General features: G+C 44.3%; 1 protein-coding gene across 5 annotated transcripts in view; it reads right to left on the reverse strand.

The window, feature by feature from the left end:
* Positions 1-14,504, reverse strand: part of SLC30A4 (solute carrier family 30 member 4) — a 583,377-nt gene that overhangs the window by 174,999 nt on the left and 393,874 nt on the right. For all 5 annotated transcript variants that reach the window (XM_044077632.1, XM_044077630.1, XM_044077629.1 and 2 more), the window contains exon 7: positions 2,209-2,343. In XM_044077632.1, coding sequence (XP_043933567.1) covers positions 2,209-2,343 — 135 coding nt within the window. The remainder of the gene's footprint in view (positions 1-2,208; positions 2,344-14,504) is intronic.

Consider the following 14,504-nt stretch of genomic DNA (forward strand, 5'->3'; position numbering starts at 1 on the left):
CCATCAGTACGGAATGTAGGCGAGATAGGATCACATAACATCTTATGTTTTTTAAGAAGCTCAAAGACTCTAGTCATCTGGTATCTCAACTCAGAGTTGGGGCTGGTAGCCCACTTCAATTCAGCTCGGTTCAAACAAGCAAAACCCACTCAAACGTGGGGCTTAAATACTAGAAGCTAAAAACTTAAAAAAATATTTAAACTCAAAAGAACCAATGTGGGTGCATACTCCAAGACCTTGACCAATCACCCATCACCAGACAGGTTCCAATCAGCACACTTCCCTCACTAGGGTGCATAACGGCCCCAATCCAATCAAAGATGACTTGGAAAATGTGCTCAGAATACAACCGCCACTCCAAACAGACCCAAAAGCAGCAAACCTGTATCTGGAGACTATGCTACAGCTGTTAGCTACACTAATTTAATTAAGTTTAATTTCAGACTAGCCACAGCCAGATCCCACCTCTTACCTACTCTTCTCTACTGTTCTCAAATTTTCACTAACCTGCACAAGTCTGATTTACATCTACTTGATTCCTGCTATAACAAATTAGCAAAATCTGCTGCTAATATACCCAACATGAGCCATCATTGCCTTGCTCTTCAAAAATTACACTGGCTTGAATTTCCCAATCTGTTATTGCTCAATCAGCTCACCACTGCCCATTCCATCATCCACAAACCTGAAACCTGTCCTGCACTCTACAACCTAGTGCAAATAAATACCAATCCCAGGACCCTTAGATCATCAGATAAACTTAGACACAAGATAACACAACTTTTACAACAACAGTACAAGACACTCCCTAAATCTATACTTTGCAATGCTAATGCTGAACGGTTTATTTACTTAAAGCTTGGATGGGAGCTGGACAGTTTTGTATTTTCCTCAGTAACTATTAGAGGTTATAATTTTTGTTGTTTGAGTCATTATAAATAATTGATTTTAGAGATCAAATTTAAATTTAAGTGCAGAAACTCCATTCTTGTAAAAATCCAGGAACTCTGTTTCTGTGCATGCTTGCTCATTTTCATCACTGTGCAGCCTTGAACACAGAGGCTTGAATTTTATTTTCTCATTGCAGTTCGCCATCAGATAATTCCTCTTCTTATTCATCAGAACTACCAGAATCACCACAGCCTCTACAGAGCTCAACCAGATCCATGTCTGGGCAGATGAGGAAATAAAGGATGCTGGCAGAGCAGTAGTCTTGGAGTGTGCCCTCACCCCCACCTCACAGGAGCCTTGCAAACTCCACAACTCCTGCCTTCAGGAGGTCCATGAGTGCTTCCTTTAATGTTCAACCTTCTGACCAAGCAGTAAACTACTTGTAGCAAAGAGCTCACCTAGCTCAATGCTGTTACTGCAACAAGTCTAGGCTGCCTTCTGCCCCCAAGAATGGGCGAATCAATTCGGGCCACTCACTCCCATCCTGATCTACAAGGTCCCTCTAAGCACCCATACCACAAGTCAAACTGGAGTTGCCTGGGGCACAGCAAGAGCTTTATTCATCAGTAATATGTGCACAAGAGTTCTACCAGTGAAGATGACATAAATTTATGCCAATATGAATTTGTGCTATTATAATCTGGGCAATCCTCAGCCATTATGATGAATGCAGTTATTTCTGTTTTCATTAATGATGCACCAAAACAGTCTTACAGTAATTAACTGCAACAGTATACATTTTAGCAAACACACACAATGCAGACATGAAAATATGCTGCCAAGCAGACATACAAGTTTCAGAATTGTATTACTCAGATAAACTGCTTTACACTAATAGTTTTAACAGGTATGCTTTATCTGCTTTCAACAGTGCTGATGAAAGAGTAATTCCGACTTGGGCCATTCCGAGTTAAACCTGTACAGTTGTAAAATGAAAATACATATATTAATTATAAACAAAGAGCCGCAGTGGTGCAGCGGTAGCAGCAAGAGGTTCTCCTGTTCGATTTTCAGCTGGAGTGCCTTCTGTGTGGAGTCTGCATGTCCTCCCCGTGGTCGAGTGGCGTTCAAAAGACATGCGTGAATGGGAGTGCCTTCGTTGAAGGTTGGGCGTCGGGCTGGCAACTCGGCACCATAAAAAAAAAATCTATTGCCAATAATTAGCGGACCAGGGTTCCACTGTGGCAACCCCTAACAGGGAAAAGCTGAAAAGACAAACATTAATTATAAACAAAGAAAATAAGTCCCAGCACTTACTTAGCTGTAGATGTACTATAGCAGCAGTTTTGCCTCCAGTCAGAGACCAGACGTTTAGGTTTTCTACCGAATCCACATGTTCAATTTGAATTAGTTCTTCCCTGATGTGATCCACATCTGTGTGTCTTGGAGCACCTATGAAAAAAAAGGAACAATAAAGAAAAGTAAAGGTGAGACTTGTGAGACTGCAACATGTCGCATTGCTCTGGCAGAATGTAAGACTCCTGCAGAAGAATAAGATTGTGCTGAATTGCTACATCCTAGGCTCCCATGGCAAATCTCCATACATACAGACGGTATGACTTGGAACCCATGTTTATATGTGCCACAACACTGTGGTCCAGTGTGTTGACTGCTTTTATTACTGCCAAAATCTCTTTGATGTTGGTGTGTTTTATTGTTTTTTTTCTTCCAAAGACCAAGAATTTTTACCTCCAAAATACATACCCCCAAAAAGTCAGAGGCTTCTGTTGCTACAGACTGAAATGGAGCTGGACTTGGATAAAGCTCATCTCTCCACCAAAAGAGTACCCTTTTTGCAAATCTAAAAAACAGAATTCGAAAAGTCGGGGGTGGGGGGTAATGTTGGGACCATACATATTTCAGGTACCATTGAATCTTCTTCATTGGGAGGAAAAGCTCTCTGAACTGATGTAGCCAGAATCATCATCAGCACCCTTTTTTCCCCATTTTTCTACATGGCGTCAGGGTATCGTGTTAACTGTTGCCAACTCTCTTGATTCAGTGCCACACTCCTGCTTTCATGTACCCAGAATGTACCCCAAGAATACAATCTTGTGTGGTGGAGTACAAAGTTTCTTGAACGCTCTCATGGAAACCCAGGGGCTATGAAGAAGTATCTTTTGCCCAAATAAGAGATTCTCAACACTTTGAAAAAGACTACAAAGATAAACAAGTCATCAAAGAAAAATATCAACATTTTTGTCTATAACAGGCTATCACTGCAGCTAGGCACTTTGTGTACACCCTCACCGCAGTGGATAACTGAAAGGGTAATGAAGAGAACTGAAAGTGCAATCCAGACAAGAAAACCTTAAAAAATGTTTGATATCCGAGAATATATATATATATATATATATATATATATATCTATATATCTATATATATATATATATCTATATATATATATCTATATATATATATCTATATATATATCTATATATATATATATATATATATAGATATATATGAATGTGATATTAGGCATCCTTTAAATAAAGAGTTATGTGCTTACCATAACTTGGAATCTGTGCTATCCGGTGTCATTATTCATCATGGATGGGTTTTGGATCCAAGACGGCAACTGAAGGACAGATCCAGAGCTCAAGCTCCTCCCCTTCCCATAATCCTTCGCTGACCTACGACCCTCAGATCGAGAATGCGGGATAGAGGAAAAGCAGTCTGGACTACTTATAATACTAGAAAGTCCTTAAAGGAAGACATCCCTCTACACCTACCAGATCTCCAGAATGAAGGGGGTTGGAGGGTGGGAATGTGATGAATAATGACACTGGATAGCACAGATTCCAAGTTATGGTAAGTACATAACTCTTCATCTGATGCTATCAGTGTCATTATTCATCACAGATGGGTCAGCATCACCAGCTATTATGAACCCTGGGAGGCTACGGATATACTGGAGCACAGAGGAACCACATGAATCCCTGTTCCCGGACACCACATCCAACTAATGTGTAATAATGGTGTGGGGATCAGACCAAGTAGCAGCAGCGCAAATCTCATCCAATGAAATCTTAGCCAAAAAGGCAAACGTAGCTGCCACAAACCTAGTAGAGTGAGCTTTAACTGGTCTGGAAAGTGCCATGTGCTTGCTGTCATAAATGAAGGCAATATAGCTGGCGATCCAATAGGAAATTGATACCATGGTAACTGCCAGACCTTTTCTGACCTGAGAGAAGGCTACAAAGAGCTGATCCGACTTTCAAAATTCCTGTCTTCTTAAAATAAAAATCACAACTGTCTATGGGCATCCAAACAATTATTAGAGAAATTAGCGAAGAACACAGGAAGCTGAACAGATTGGTTAAGATTGGCTTCCGAAGCTATCTTAGGAATGAACGAAGATTAGTCCTGAGAGATACGCTATCCTTGTGGAAGACCATAAAAGGGGGCTTAATGCTAAGAGCCTGCAACTCGGAAACTCTCTTGGCAGAAGTAATGTCCACCAAGAAGCCCATCATCCAGGACAGGAATGCAAGATCAGAAGATCCTGTGGGCTCAAAGGTCTTTTGCGTCAAAGACTTCAACACCAGAGTAAGATCCCATGGCGGGGAGGGATCTTTGATAAGAGGTCCAAGGAGAAATACCCCTTTGAGAAAGGCCTTACACAGTCGAAGAAAAAGTGGGACCCTCATTCACATGGAAATTTGAGGTGGCCGCCAACTGGAGTTTAATCGTGGAGAAACTGGCCCCTTCCTGAAACAGAGAAGCCAAAAATAACTGGATGTCAGGAATAGGGGCTGAAAAAGGGTCTAGATTTCATTGTCTGGCCCAAATTGAGAATCTTTTCCACTTGCTAGAATATACCTTCTTAGTAGATGGTTTTTGAGAAGCTAAGATAATAGTCTTCACCAGAGAAGAAAGCCGGTACTGGGAAAGGATCGCTGGAATTGGAGGAACCATGTGGTTAGACGAACAGTCAGAAGGTCAGGAAGAGGAAGCCCCCAAGAGTAGGAAATGAGATCCAGGATGGGATCCAATATCCAGGAAGAATACAGGAGATTAGACCAAAGCAGGGAGAACCATGCCTGATGAGGTCAAAAGGCAGCAATGAGGATGAGAGAGGTCTTCAGGCAATGGGCTTTCTGCAAAACTTTGCGAATGATGGGAGTTGGAGGGTAGACATATAGGAGCCCCGACAGCAAGTTGCGAACTGCAGCATCCCTGGGAGACTCCACCGATGGGGGGGATCAGGGCAAATTAATTGCTGCATTTGTAGTTGGCAGGGGAAGCAAACAGATTGCAGCAAAGACGACCCCAACTGGTCGAAAATCTGATGTGCCACTGACAGATTCAGAGACCATTCACAAGGACTCAAGATAGACCTGCTGAGTTGGTCGACTAACACGTTAGACCTGCCGGGGGTGTGTGCTGCAATAAGAAAGTACCTGGAGGACATCACCCATTCCCAAATTCTCATAGCCTCTCTGCACAGGGGAGAAGACCATGTTCCCTCCTGCTTGTTGATGTACCAGACCACTGCCGTATTGTCCATTTGAACTGAAATAGTCCCGAGAGGGAGACACTCATCAAAGGCTTGCAGCGTTTGGACTACTCTCACCTCCAGGACATTTATGTGAAATTTGGTCTCTATAGGGGACCATGTGCCTTGAACCGTCCTTCCCCCAAAAATGCTCCCCACCCCACCAGGGAGGCGTCTGTGGTCACCATGGCCTTGGGTTGGGAAAGACAAAAGCGTTTGCCTAGGATCAGATCCTGAGTTTGAAGCCATCAAGCAAGGTGTTTTTTGCACACCTGAGAGATCCTAAAAGTCACGGACATGGGGTGAACCTGAGGAGACTACTGAACTGCCAAGGTCCATTGCAGGACCCTCATGTGATACCTGGCAAGAGTCACTAGCCGGACAGCAGCCGCCAGTGAACCTAGCACCTGCAAGATTAAGTGAACTGTGGGATGACTGAGCATCAGCCACTGATGGACCTGGTCCCGAATGATCTGAACTCGGCGAGGAGGGAGTGCTGCAGTCTCTGACACCGTATCTAAAAGAACCCCTATACACTCTAGGCTCTGACACAGGGAAAGATCTGACTTGTAGAGGTTGACTGTAATGCCAAGATCGTGAAAGAGGTGGACGGTATAGTCTGAGACCATAAACAGTTGATGCCTTGTGGGGGCCATGAGGAGCCTATTGTTCAGATATGGAAAGACCTGGAATCCTTGCAGTTGGAGATGAGCTGCCACCACTGCCATGCATTTGGTAAACACCCACAGGGCTGTGGTGAGTCCAAAGGGCAGGGCTCTGAACTAGTAGTGACTGCCCCCTAACCGAAAGCACAGGTATCTCCTGGAGCATCTGTCGATTTTGATATGATAGTACATGTCCTTGAGATCCACTGAGCACATCCAACTGTCCTTGCGCAGAAGAGGCAGACTGGACTATACAGTGACTATCCAGAACTTGGACTTCTTGACTGACGGTTTCAACTCGCTGAGGTCCAAAATGGGATGCAGGTCCCTGGTCTTTTCCGTCACCAAAAAGAAGCAAGAGTAAGTTCTGGACACTCATTGTCCTGTTGGGACCTCTTGGATGGCTCTTTTTAGAAGAACGTCTTGGACCTCGTGGTTGGTGAACTCCCTTTGACAAGGTGGAATGTCTAGAAGAGTTTTTGGAATTGGAGGGGGCTGACAAAAGGGTATGAAATAACCCCCTGGAAATTATCTTTAACACCCACTGATCTAAGGTGATATTTGTCCAGGCTAGTGGGTGAAGGGAGAGGAGTCCTCCAACTCCACGGCAGGACAGCTGGGCAATGCTTCAAGAGCGCTGAGTGGGCTTCTCCAAGAAGGGTTCCCAGGAGCCCTGGTTCTGTGGACACTCTCTCTGCCTCTGGGGTGGCATCTGCCATTCTATCCCCTACCCTGGCCAGAAGAAAATTCTTGTGGAGATCCTGGAAGGGGGACTGAGCTCTGCGGAACCAAACTTTCTTACTACCCCTCTGATTCTTGGAAAAGTATCATTGGGGAGTACAGAACTTTCTTTCCCCACTGCAGACAGATTCTTCCCCTCCTGCTCACTGCGGGTCAATGCCTCTGATAGAGGGACCAAACAAGGTAGACCTGAAAGGGGCATTAGTAAAAGACTCCTTAAAGGGTTCCACAAACCCACAAAGGCAAAGCCATGCATGCAGTCTAATGGCAATGCTTGTGTCGCAGCTGCACTGGATATCAACCCTTGTCGAAGCATTAGCCAGGGAAGTTAGAGTGGATGGCTTCATAGAGATCAATTTATGACTCTTCAGAGGCAGCAACTCTGAAAGTGAGATGGTCAGTTCCGAGACCAAATCCCTCTGAAGCCGGGTAAAATGTGCCATGTAGTTGGTTGATCTCAGTCCGAATGTAGCTGAGGCAAACACACACTTATTAAAGCAGTCAATTGCCCGAGACTCCCTGTTCGAGGGATGGACCATGGAGCTCTGCAAGCTCCATCTCCATAGCTGCGGCCACTACGATGGCATCAATAGGGACGCCCTTACTCCAAAAAGTTTTATCCTTTAGGGGACTAAGAAATTTGTCTACCTTTTTAGGAACTAGATCCATTGGGTCTGGCTCCATCCATGTCCTGTTGTTGAGGAGTTCTACGAGCTCTTCGGCAGGAGGAATGTCCAAGGTAGAAGATGGGCCTGTCCTGAAGGTCTTCAGGAACACTGATTCCTCTGAAGATGGGGTGGGTGAGGACCAACCACCTCTTTGCTTTAGAATCTCAAGGATGTCTGCAAAGGACACTTCCTCAGATAGAAGTCTGGGGGACCAGTCTCCCTCCTCAAAATCCATGTTCTCAGTGAGGGGCTCTCTAGGGAAGTCTAAGTGCCCCCTCTCGCATGTCCTCTTCCAAAGGGGCTCCTCCACGGCAGGATCTGGGGAGGACTCGGAAGAGGAGGGAACCCAAGTGGGGTCACACTCATCTGAAGGTGCTCACTGGATGGCCAACCCTGGAAGGATGATGAGGGCTCGCCGGCCAATGTTGGGAGGGACTGGGGAGGATCTAGAGATGAAGAAGAGGTAAGTGCCCAAACAGAGAAAGTCTTCTCTGCTGCCTGGAAGGCCAATGGACGGACAAGGCCCTCCCTCTCCTCTCCTACGACCGCAGCCACCTGGGAAGGAAGGAGGAACCCAGACGTAGCACCTTCAACAGATGATATAGGCCCCATGCTGTCCAGAGTGGAGGCTCCCAAAGGGATGTACTTGTCTTTAAATTCCGGGCCTGACCCCTCCCACCCGGGAACCAGCATAGACCTCAATGGGCCAAGGCACAACCAGTTCCGAGGGTGGAAACAGAGCCCACCTGGAACCCTGACGGTGTTGGAAAGGAACTGATACCCGACACCATCGGCCTCTCAAAGGGAATGCTCTGATCCTGGTGATCAAAACTTGGGTTGGTCAGATAAGGAGAGTGTAGTCCCATGGATGGTAGAAATCCTCTGGGCAACTGAGCTGGGGATGGTAACAAGAACAACTCAATTGGGGTCTTGAGAAAACTCATCATCCTGTCCATATCTGTGGAAGCAGACTTCTGGAAGACCTGGAGGATACCGAAGAATGTCCTGACCTGGCCTGAGACTTTGACACTGCCCTGCAGTTTCGGGAGGGAGACCGACTCTTATGCCTTGGATCCGAACTCCTGGAACTTGAGGTGGAGCTGTCAATGATTACCAGATCTGATATAATCTTCGGATCTAAAGACTTGGATGGATGCAATGGTTCAGTCAGTGCCGAAGATGGATCCGACAGATGGGCTGAATCAAAAGGCAGCTTGCACAGAGTTGCATCCAAGGGCCTCTGAAAATCCAAGGCCTCGGACCCAACAGACTGATTCAAGGCTCTCTGAGTGGAAGGGCCCAGATCCACAGCCAAAGAAGCTGGGCTCGGATCGAAGGATCTGCTCGGATTCAGGGACCTTAAATCAGAGAGACTCATTTTTTTTGAAGGGGAAATCCTCGAGGAAGAAGAGGAGGTCTTCCTTTTGGGATCCGCCGGGGGCTTAGAGGGGGAGCCAGAGGCTAGAGGACCCCTCTAACAAGTCCTTTAACAGGAGTTTACTCCTGCGATCCATGAGAGCCTTGCGGTTTAATGCAACAAAAAAATCACATTCTACCTCCAGATGACTCTCTAAGGCAATAAATGCACTCCTCGTGCGAGTTGGATTGGGCCATTTTCTGACTGCATGAGAAGCATCTTTTAAAGCCCAAAGACTTCTAAGACATTTTGGAAATGAAGCACATATACATGTACACATACACTAACACCACCTGCACTCCCTACAGGGAGGAGGATATAGAAAAACTACCTTACCAGAAGGAAGGGAGACAAGAGAGGGATAGCTAAGGTAAAAAGAAACCCCAGAGGAGGAAATACTACTGAAGGCCCTGGAAGAAAAAGTGGGAACCCACGGAAAAGGATAGAAAAGCTAGAGGGAAGGGAGGAAAAATTAACCAACTACACTGAAGGAAAGGGAACACTAAAACTAATAGTAAGAGAAAGAAACCCCTAAAGAAAAGGCAAATTACACTTATCTGAAGTGAGGTCATTTGAGCTGTAGGATACACATCTGAGCATTTCCGTGGCAAATGAGATATAGGGGTCATAGGTCAGCGAGGGATTATGGGAAGGGGAGGAGCCTGAGATCTGGATCTGTCCTTCAGTTGCAGTCAAGGATCAGAGGTCAGATCCAAGACCTATCTGTGATGAATAATGACATGGACAGCATCAGATCTAGAGTTACCAAAGAAATGAAAGGGGAAATAAAAGGTAACAGGCTGTGAATGGACATCATTTTCAACTTTAGAACTTTCACAAAATGACTGAAAAGGTAAAGAACTAGGACTGGTCTCCATGAAGCTTCTTTTTTGCTATTAGAAACATTCTTGAATAAAAACCTTTCTTAGCCACGGATACAGGCAGAATTTATATTACCCCTTGAGCCAGAAGGTGTTGAATGACAGGGAGAAATAAATATGTTTGATATGGTGGATGAAATGGAATCCCTTGATAAAGAAATAGGATCTCCCACTGCTATCTGTACCACTTCTCAGTACCCATTTGTCTGAGGTTATCTGTTGCCAAATAGAAAAATGGAGAGTTCGATTTTAGGGAAGAATTAAAGGATTACTGGGGTGGGGTGTGGGGTAAATACAATTTTTAGACAGCCTTTCAGAGTTGTTGGACTGCCTTTGTTGCTGGGAGCTTTTCCTATTTTTTTAGAGGCTCATTGCCATTGTTATTCTTTTGGAATGCCTGCTTTCCTGAAGATTGCAGAGTATGCTTACTTTGCTTTTTATAAAAAGAATCCCGAGTTAGGGATGAAACCTCCACATCAAGATAAACTTGCAGAAGGATGGCTGAAAAATCAGAGTAACCACTTCAATCAGTCTCTACCTCTTATTACATTTTTTCAGGACCATAGCAGATAGTCCAAATAAAACTTCCCCAACAAGGGGAGAATATTCAACTTTACACTTTCAGACATATTTTTGAGAACATAACCAAGCAAACATCATCACAGAACAAGAAGCTGCTGCTCTGGAAAAGGCTTTAGCTAAGTCATATGAACACATGAAGAATGCTTGGTTACTTGAGAAATATAAGCAGTAACAGTATTTAGAGATGATTTATCATCAGAAGTAGGAAAAGTAGCAGTAACATTCCTCATATTTTGAAAAGTAAGCAAGCAAAATAATACATGAGCTTGGCAATTAAGAATTCTAAAAATAAGAGTGGAAGAGGACTACACCTTTTTCCCTCAAAGCTTTCCCGCCCTTGTCAGACGGAGAGGGATTAGCATTTATTAAATGTTTAGCTACAGAGTGATTTAAGAAAGAAATCACTGCACAATCAGTTTGTATACTGTAAAAACTCCGCTGCCAAACATGAGTGGACAGATGAACCGCTGTGGCGACCCCTAACTGGGAAAAGCTGAAAGAAGAAGTAAAAGACTAAGAAATTTTATTAATATCTAGCTGTCTTCTTAGGGGTTGCAGGCTGCCTGTCAAGCATGTTGTAGGCTGTAATAAAAACATTCTCCAAAACTGAAAAAATAGGAGGAAAAGCAATAAGCTAAGAAAAGTCCAGTTTTAATAAATCGTGTATATATATATAATTTTTTTTTTTTTTAAAGAAACTGGAATATCATTTTGTTCCCAGTGAAGATACGGATTCACCCTAGATATGGTTTCAGAAAAGGAAACTGCTCTCAAGGAGAAATAAGCAGCAATCTATTGCCTGAGGAGACAACTGAATTTGTTCACTTAAATTAAATTGTACTTCTTGTTCATCACTGTGGAATCTCATTAGTAGAGCTAGAACATAAAGGGTTAGCTTAAACTAAATATTCCCTGTCTAGAGCAACTGAGACAAAAGAAAATAAACCGTCTGCTTCTTTTTGATAGGAATATCCACAGAAGCAGACTAATGTCAGCGACATCATCACAGGAGCATCTTAGTCCAGCTAAGCAGAAAAGCATTCCTTGTTCCCTCCCCTGCGAATGACACAAGTGGATGTTCTTCGTGTTTCACTGTTACAGTCATCACATCTGGGTTATCTGCCTGCAGGTAGCCCTCAGCCGGCCTGAATACCAGAGTTTTGGGATTTGTGTGTCGGATGCTGTCGCCTCTTCCATGACGTCACAGGGTATAAAATATGCAGCCGGCGGCATTACATCAGTCTTTCTTGCCGTGCGGTGCCCAAAGCAAAAGCAGTTCGCTAGTGCCGGTCGGCCAACTCCTGAAATTTTCATTTTTCGAGTTTCAGACCTAAAGTCGTCTAAAAGACAAGTACCCAATTGGGGATACTTTTTTCTTTCTCTAACCGATGTCAGAAAAATTAATAATTGTCGTGCCTGTGGAAAGCAAATACCTCACAGAGATTTTCATTCTTACTGTGTCACCTGGTTAGGCCCAGACCACGATGTCCCTCACTGTCGGTTTTGTGCCTTGTACAACGCCCAAGCTATTAGTCATCGGACAATTTTTGTAGCTAAATTCTTTCACTCTCAATCTCCGTACTCCGAAATGGCTTCGATAAGCCATAAGACTACCGATCTTCTGAAAAAACGTAAGGATAAAGACAGAGACAGACCGCATAGGTCCAAAACTACCGACGACGCTACCATTAAGCTAGTTGCCAGTCCACCAGTACTCAGTGAGGTGCTTTTGCAGCCCCTGATACCTGCTTCTACAGATTCTCAGGCCTCTACTGAGACCCATTCAGAGTCCGGTATGCCGGGAGATGCATCTTTGACTATGGAACCTGTGGATGTCTCTACCTTGGATGGGTCCAGAGGTGCTGTGCAGGCTCCAGCTTCTGAGGGTGTACTCAGGCCTTCCGATTTTCAAATTAAACCAACGACTTTGTTTCAAACCAAAAATACCAAATTTCTCAGGCTTAAAGTTCGCACTACGCCTATGAAACCGATGTCCAAAGCAGGTTCTCAGGCCCACATGCCACAAAAACAAATGATTAGAATGGCTGAAGACCTTATTACCTTAATTAGGGGAAGTCAGCCTTCCCCCTCAAAGAGACCAAGAACAGATTTTTCCTTATGATTCGTCTGATCAGGAATCTGATCTCTCTGTTCCTTCTAATTACCAGGACATACCCTTATCTACCTATAAGGATTCTGATGCAGAGGATTCCATTCCCTCTGCTTCCCCTCCAGAAGATTTTTCTTTCGGTGAAACCCTGCAGACCCTTAGAGAGCATTTCTGCTAGGAGAGCCATAACTACTTACTCTCAGTCCAAAAAGAGACTCGGGAATTTTTAAACTTGCCTCAGCAAAGGCCTCTCGCTATCCCTCCTGTTCTGGAAATTGTAGATGTCTTCTTGGAATCCAGCCTTACCCCGGATACTTTGCCTCCAGCACCCAGGAAACCTGACAGTACTATAGAGTACCTGACTCCACAAATTCCTTTTTAAGAGTCCTACTGTGGATCCAGAGACCATTTCCCAAGAACCTAAAGGCAATAAGGCTACAACTGACAAAAATTCTACCTCTTCGGACAGGGATTCTAGGGCTTTAGACAGATGGAGTAAAAAAGTATACACACCTCTGCTACTCTGGCCATTAGGGCTTTAAAATGCCAGTTTCATATGTTAAAGTATCAGCAGCATATTATGGAGCTAATTAAACAGAAAATGATGTTGATTCCTGACTGTGAAGAGCACAAAGATTTACAAGAGTTAATGCATTCTGCTAACCAAGTTGGTAAACATACTTTGCAATGTGGGTTTGATGCCTTAGAAGCATCTTGCAGGGCTGCTGTCACTGGGTCTGTTCTTAGAAGGCATGCTTGGCTTAAGGAGCAAAACTTGCTAAATCATGTAAAGACAAAATTACTGGATGCATCATTAAATCAACAGCATCTATTTGGCAATAAAGCAGAAGTCCTCAAAAGGATGGAGGAGAAAGCTAAATCTATGCAAACTGTTAAAGATTTCTTACAAGTACAGCCACCTAGATTCAGTAGGCATTGGCCTTCAAAGAACTGGTCTTTTCCAGTCCCTTCCAGGTCTTCTCAGTCCAAGCCTAGGGGCAGCAGACCACCAAGACTTCAGTCTCAGGTTATGCACAGATCTAAGCAATGGGGTGCTCCCTCGTCCAAAACACGGAGTAGTAAGCCACCAACCTATGGTAAAATTGCACAATGACTTATCCTTAACTCTTCCAAGCTTTGCCCAAGTACTTGCGCCTTTAGGAGGGAAAATTGCCCTGCATGCAAAAAAACTGGGAATGCATTACCAAGACAGATGGGTCTTAAACATAGTTTCCCAAGGACACAGATTCTACTTCCACTCACTACTAACCCTAAGCGGATGGCCAGACCTCCCCCCAAACCAGTGGGCTGAGGCCCAAAAGCAAGTACTTTCTCTTCTCAGTATCAAGGCTATTCAACCTGTCCCAGCAGAACAAAGGCTTTTATTCCAGATTGTTTCAGGTTCCCAGAAAAGAAAACTCTTTGCGTCCTATCCTGGATATGTCTATTCTCAATACCTTTCTGGTGGTTCCAAAATTCAAACTGCTAACTCTCCAACAGCTGCTTCCTATGCTAGCCAAGGACTCCTGGCTAGCAACCTTAGACTTAAAAGAAGCTTATCTGTACATCCCCATAAGGGAATCTTGCAGGAAATACCTACACTTCAGAGCAGGCTGTATGCACTATCAGTTCTCTGCACTTCCCTTTGGCTTATCTACTGTGCCCAGGGTATTCACAAAGTGAGTAGCTCTAGCCATTGCATATTGCAGGCAGAGAAGAATTCAGATTTACCCATACTTGGATGATTGCCTGATTCAGGCGGACAGTCCGGACTTGCTACTACAGCACCTGGCATTTGTAAAGAGACTTCTAACTTCACTGGGGTACACCATCAATGAAAAGAAATCACAGCTGGTACACAGCCAACAGATTGTATTCCTGGGAGCAAGTTGCACACAACTTACCAGATGGCATTCCTCACTCCAGAGAAACAAATTTTTTTGACAAACTACTTCAATCTACTGGCCACCAAAACCCAGCTTTCTGCA

This window comes from Protopterus annectens, chromosome 7.part0 (genome assembly GCF_019279795.1).
Source record: "Protopterus annectens isolate FY-2018-M chromosome 7.part0, PAN1.0, whole genome shotgun sequence".
In the NCBI taxonomy this organism is placed as follows: domain Eukaryota; kingdom Metazoa; phylum Chordata; order Ceratodontiformes; family Protopteridae; genus Protopterus; species Protopterus annectens.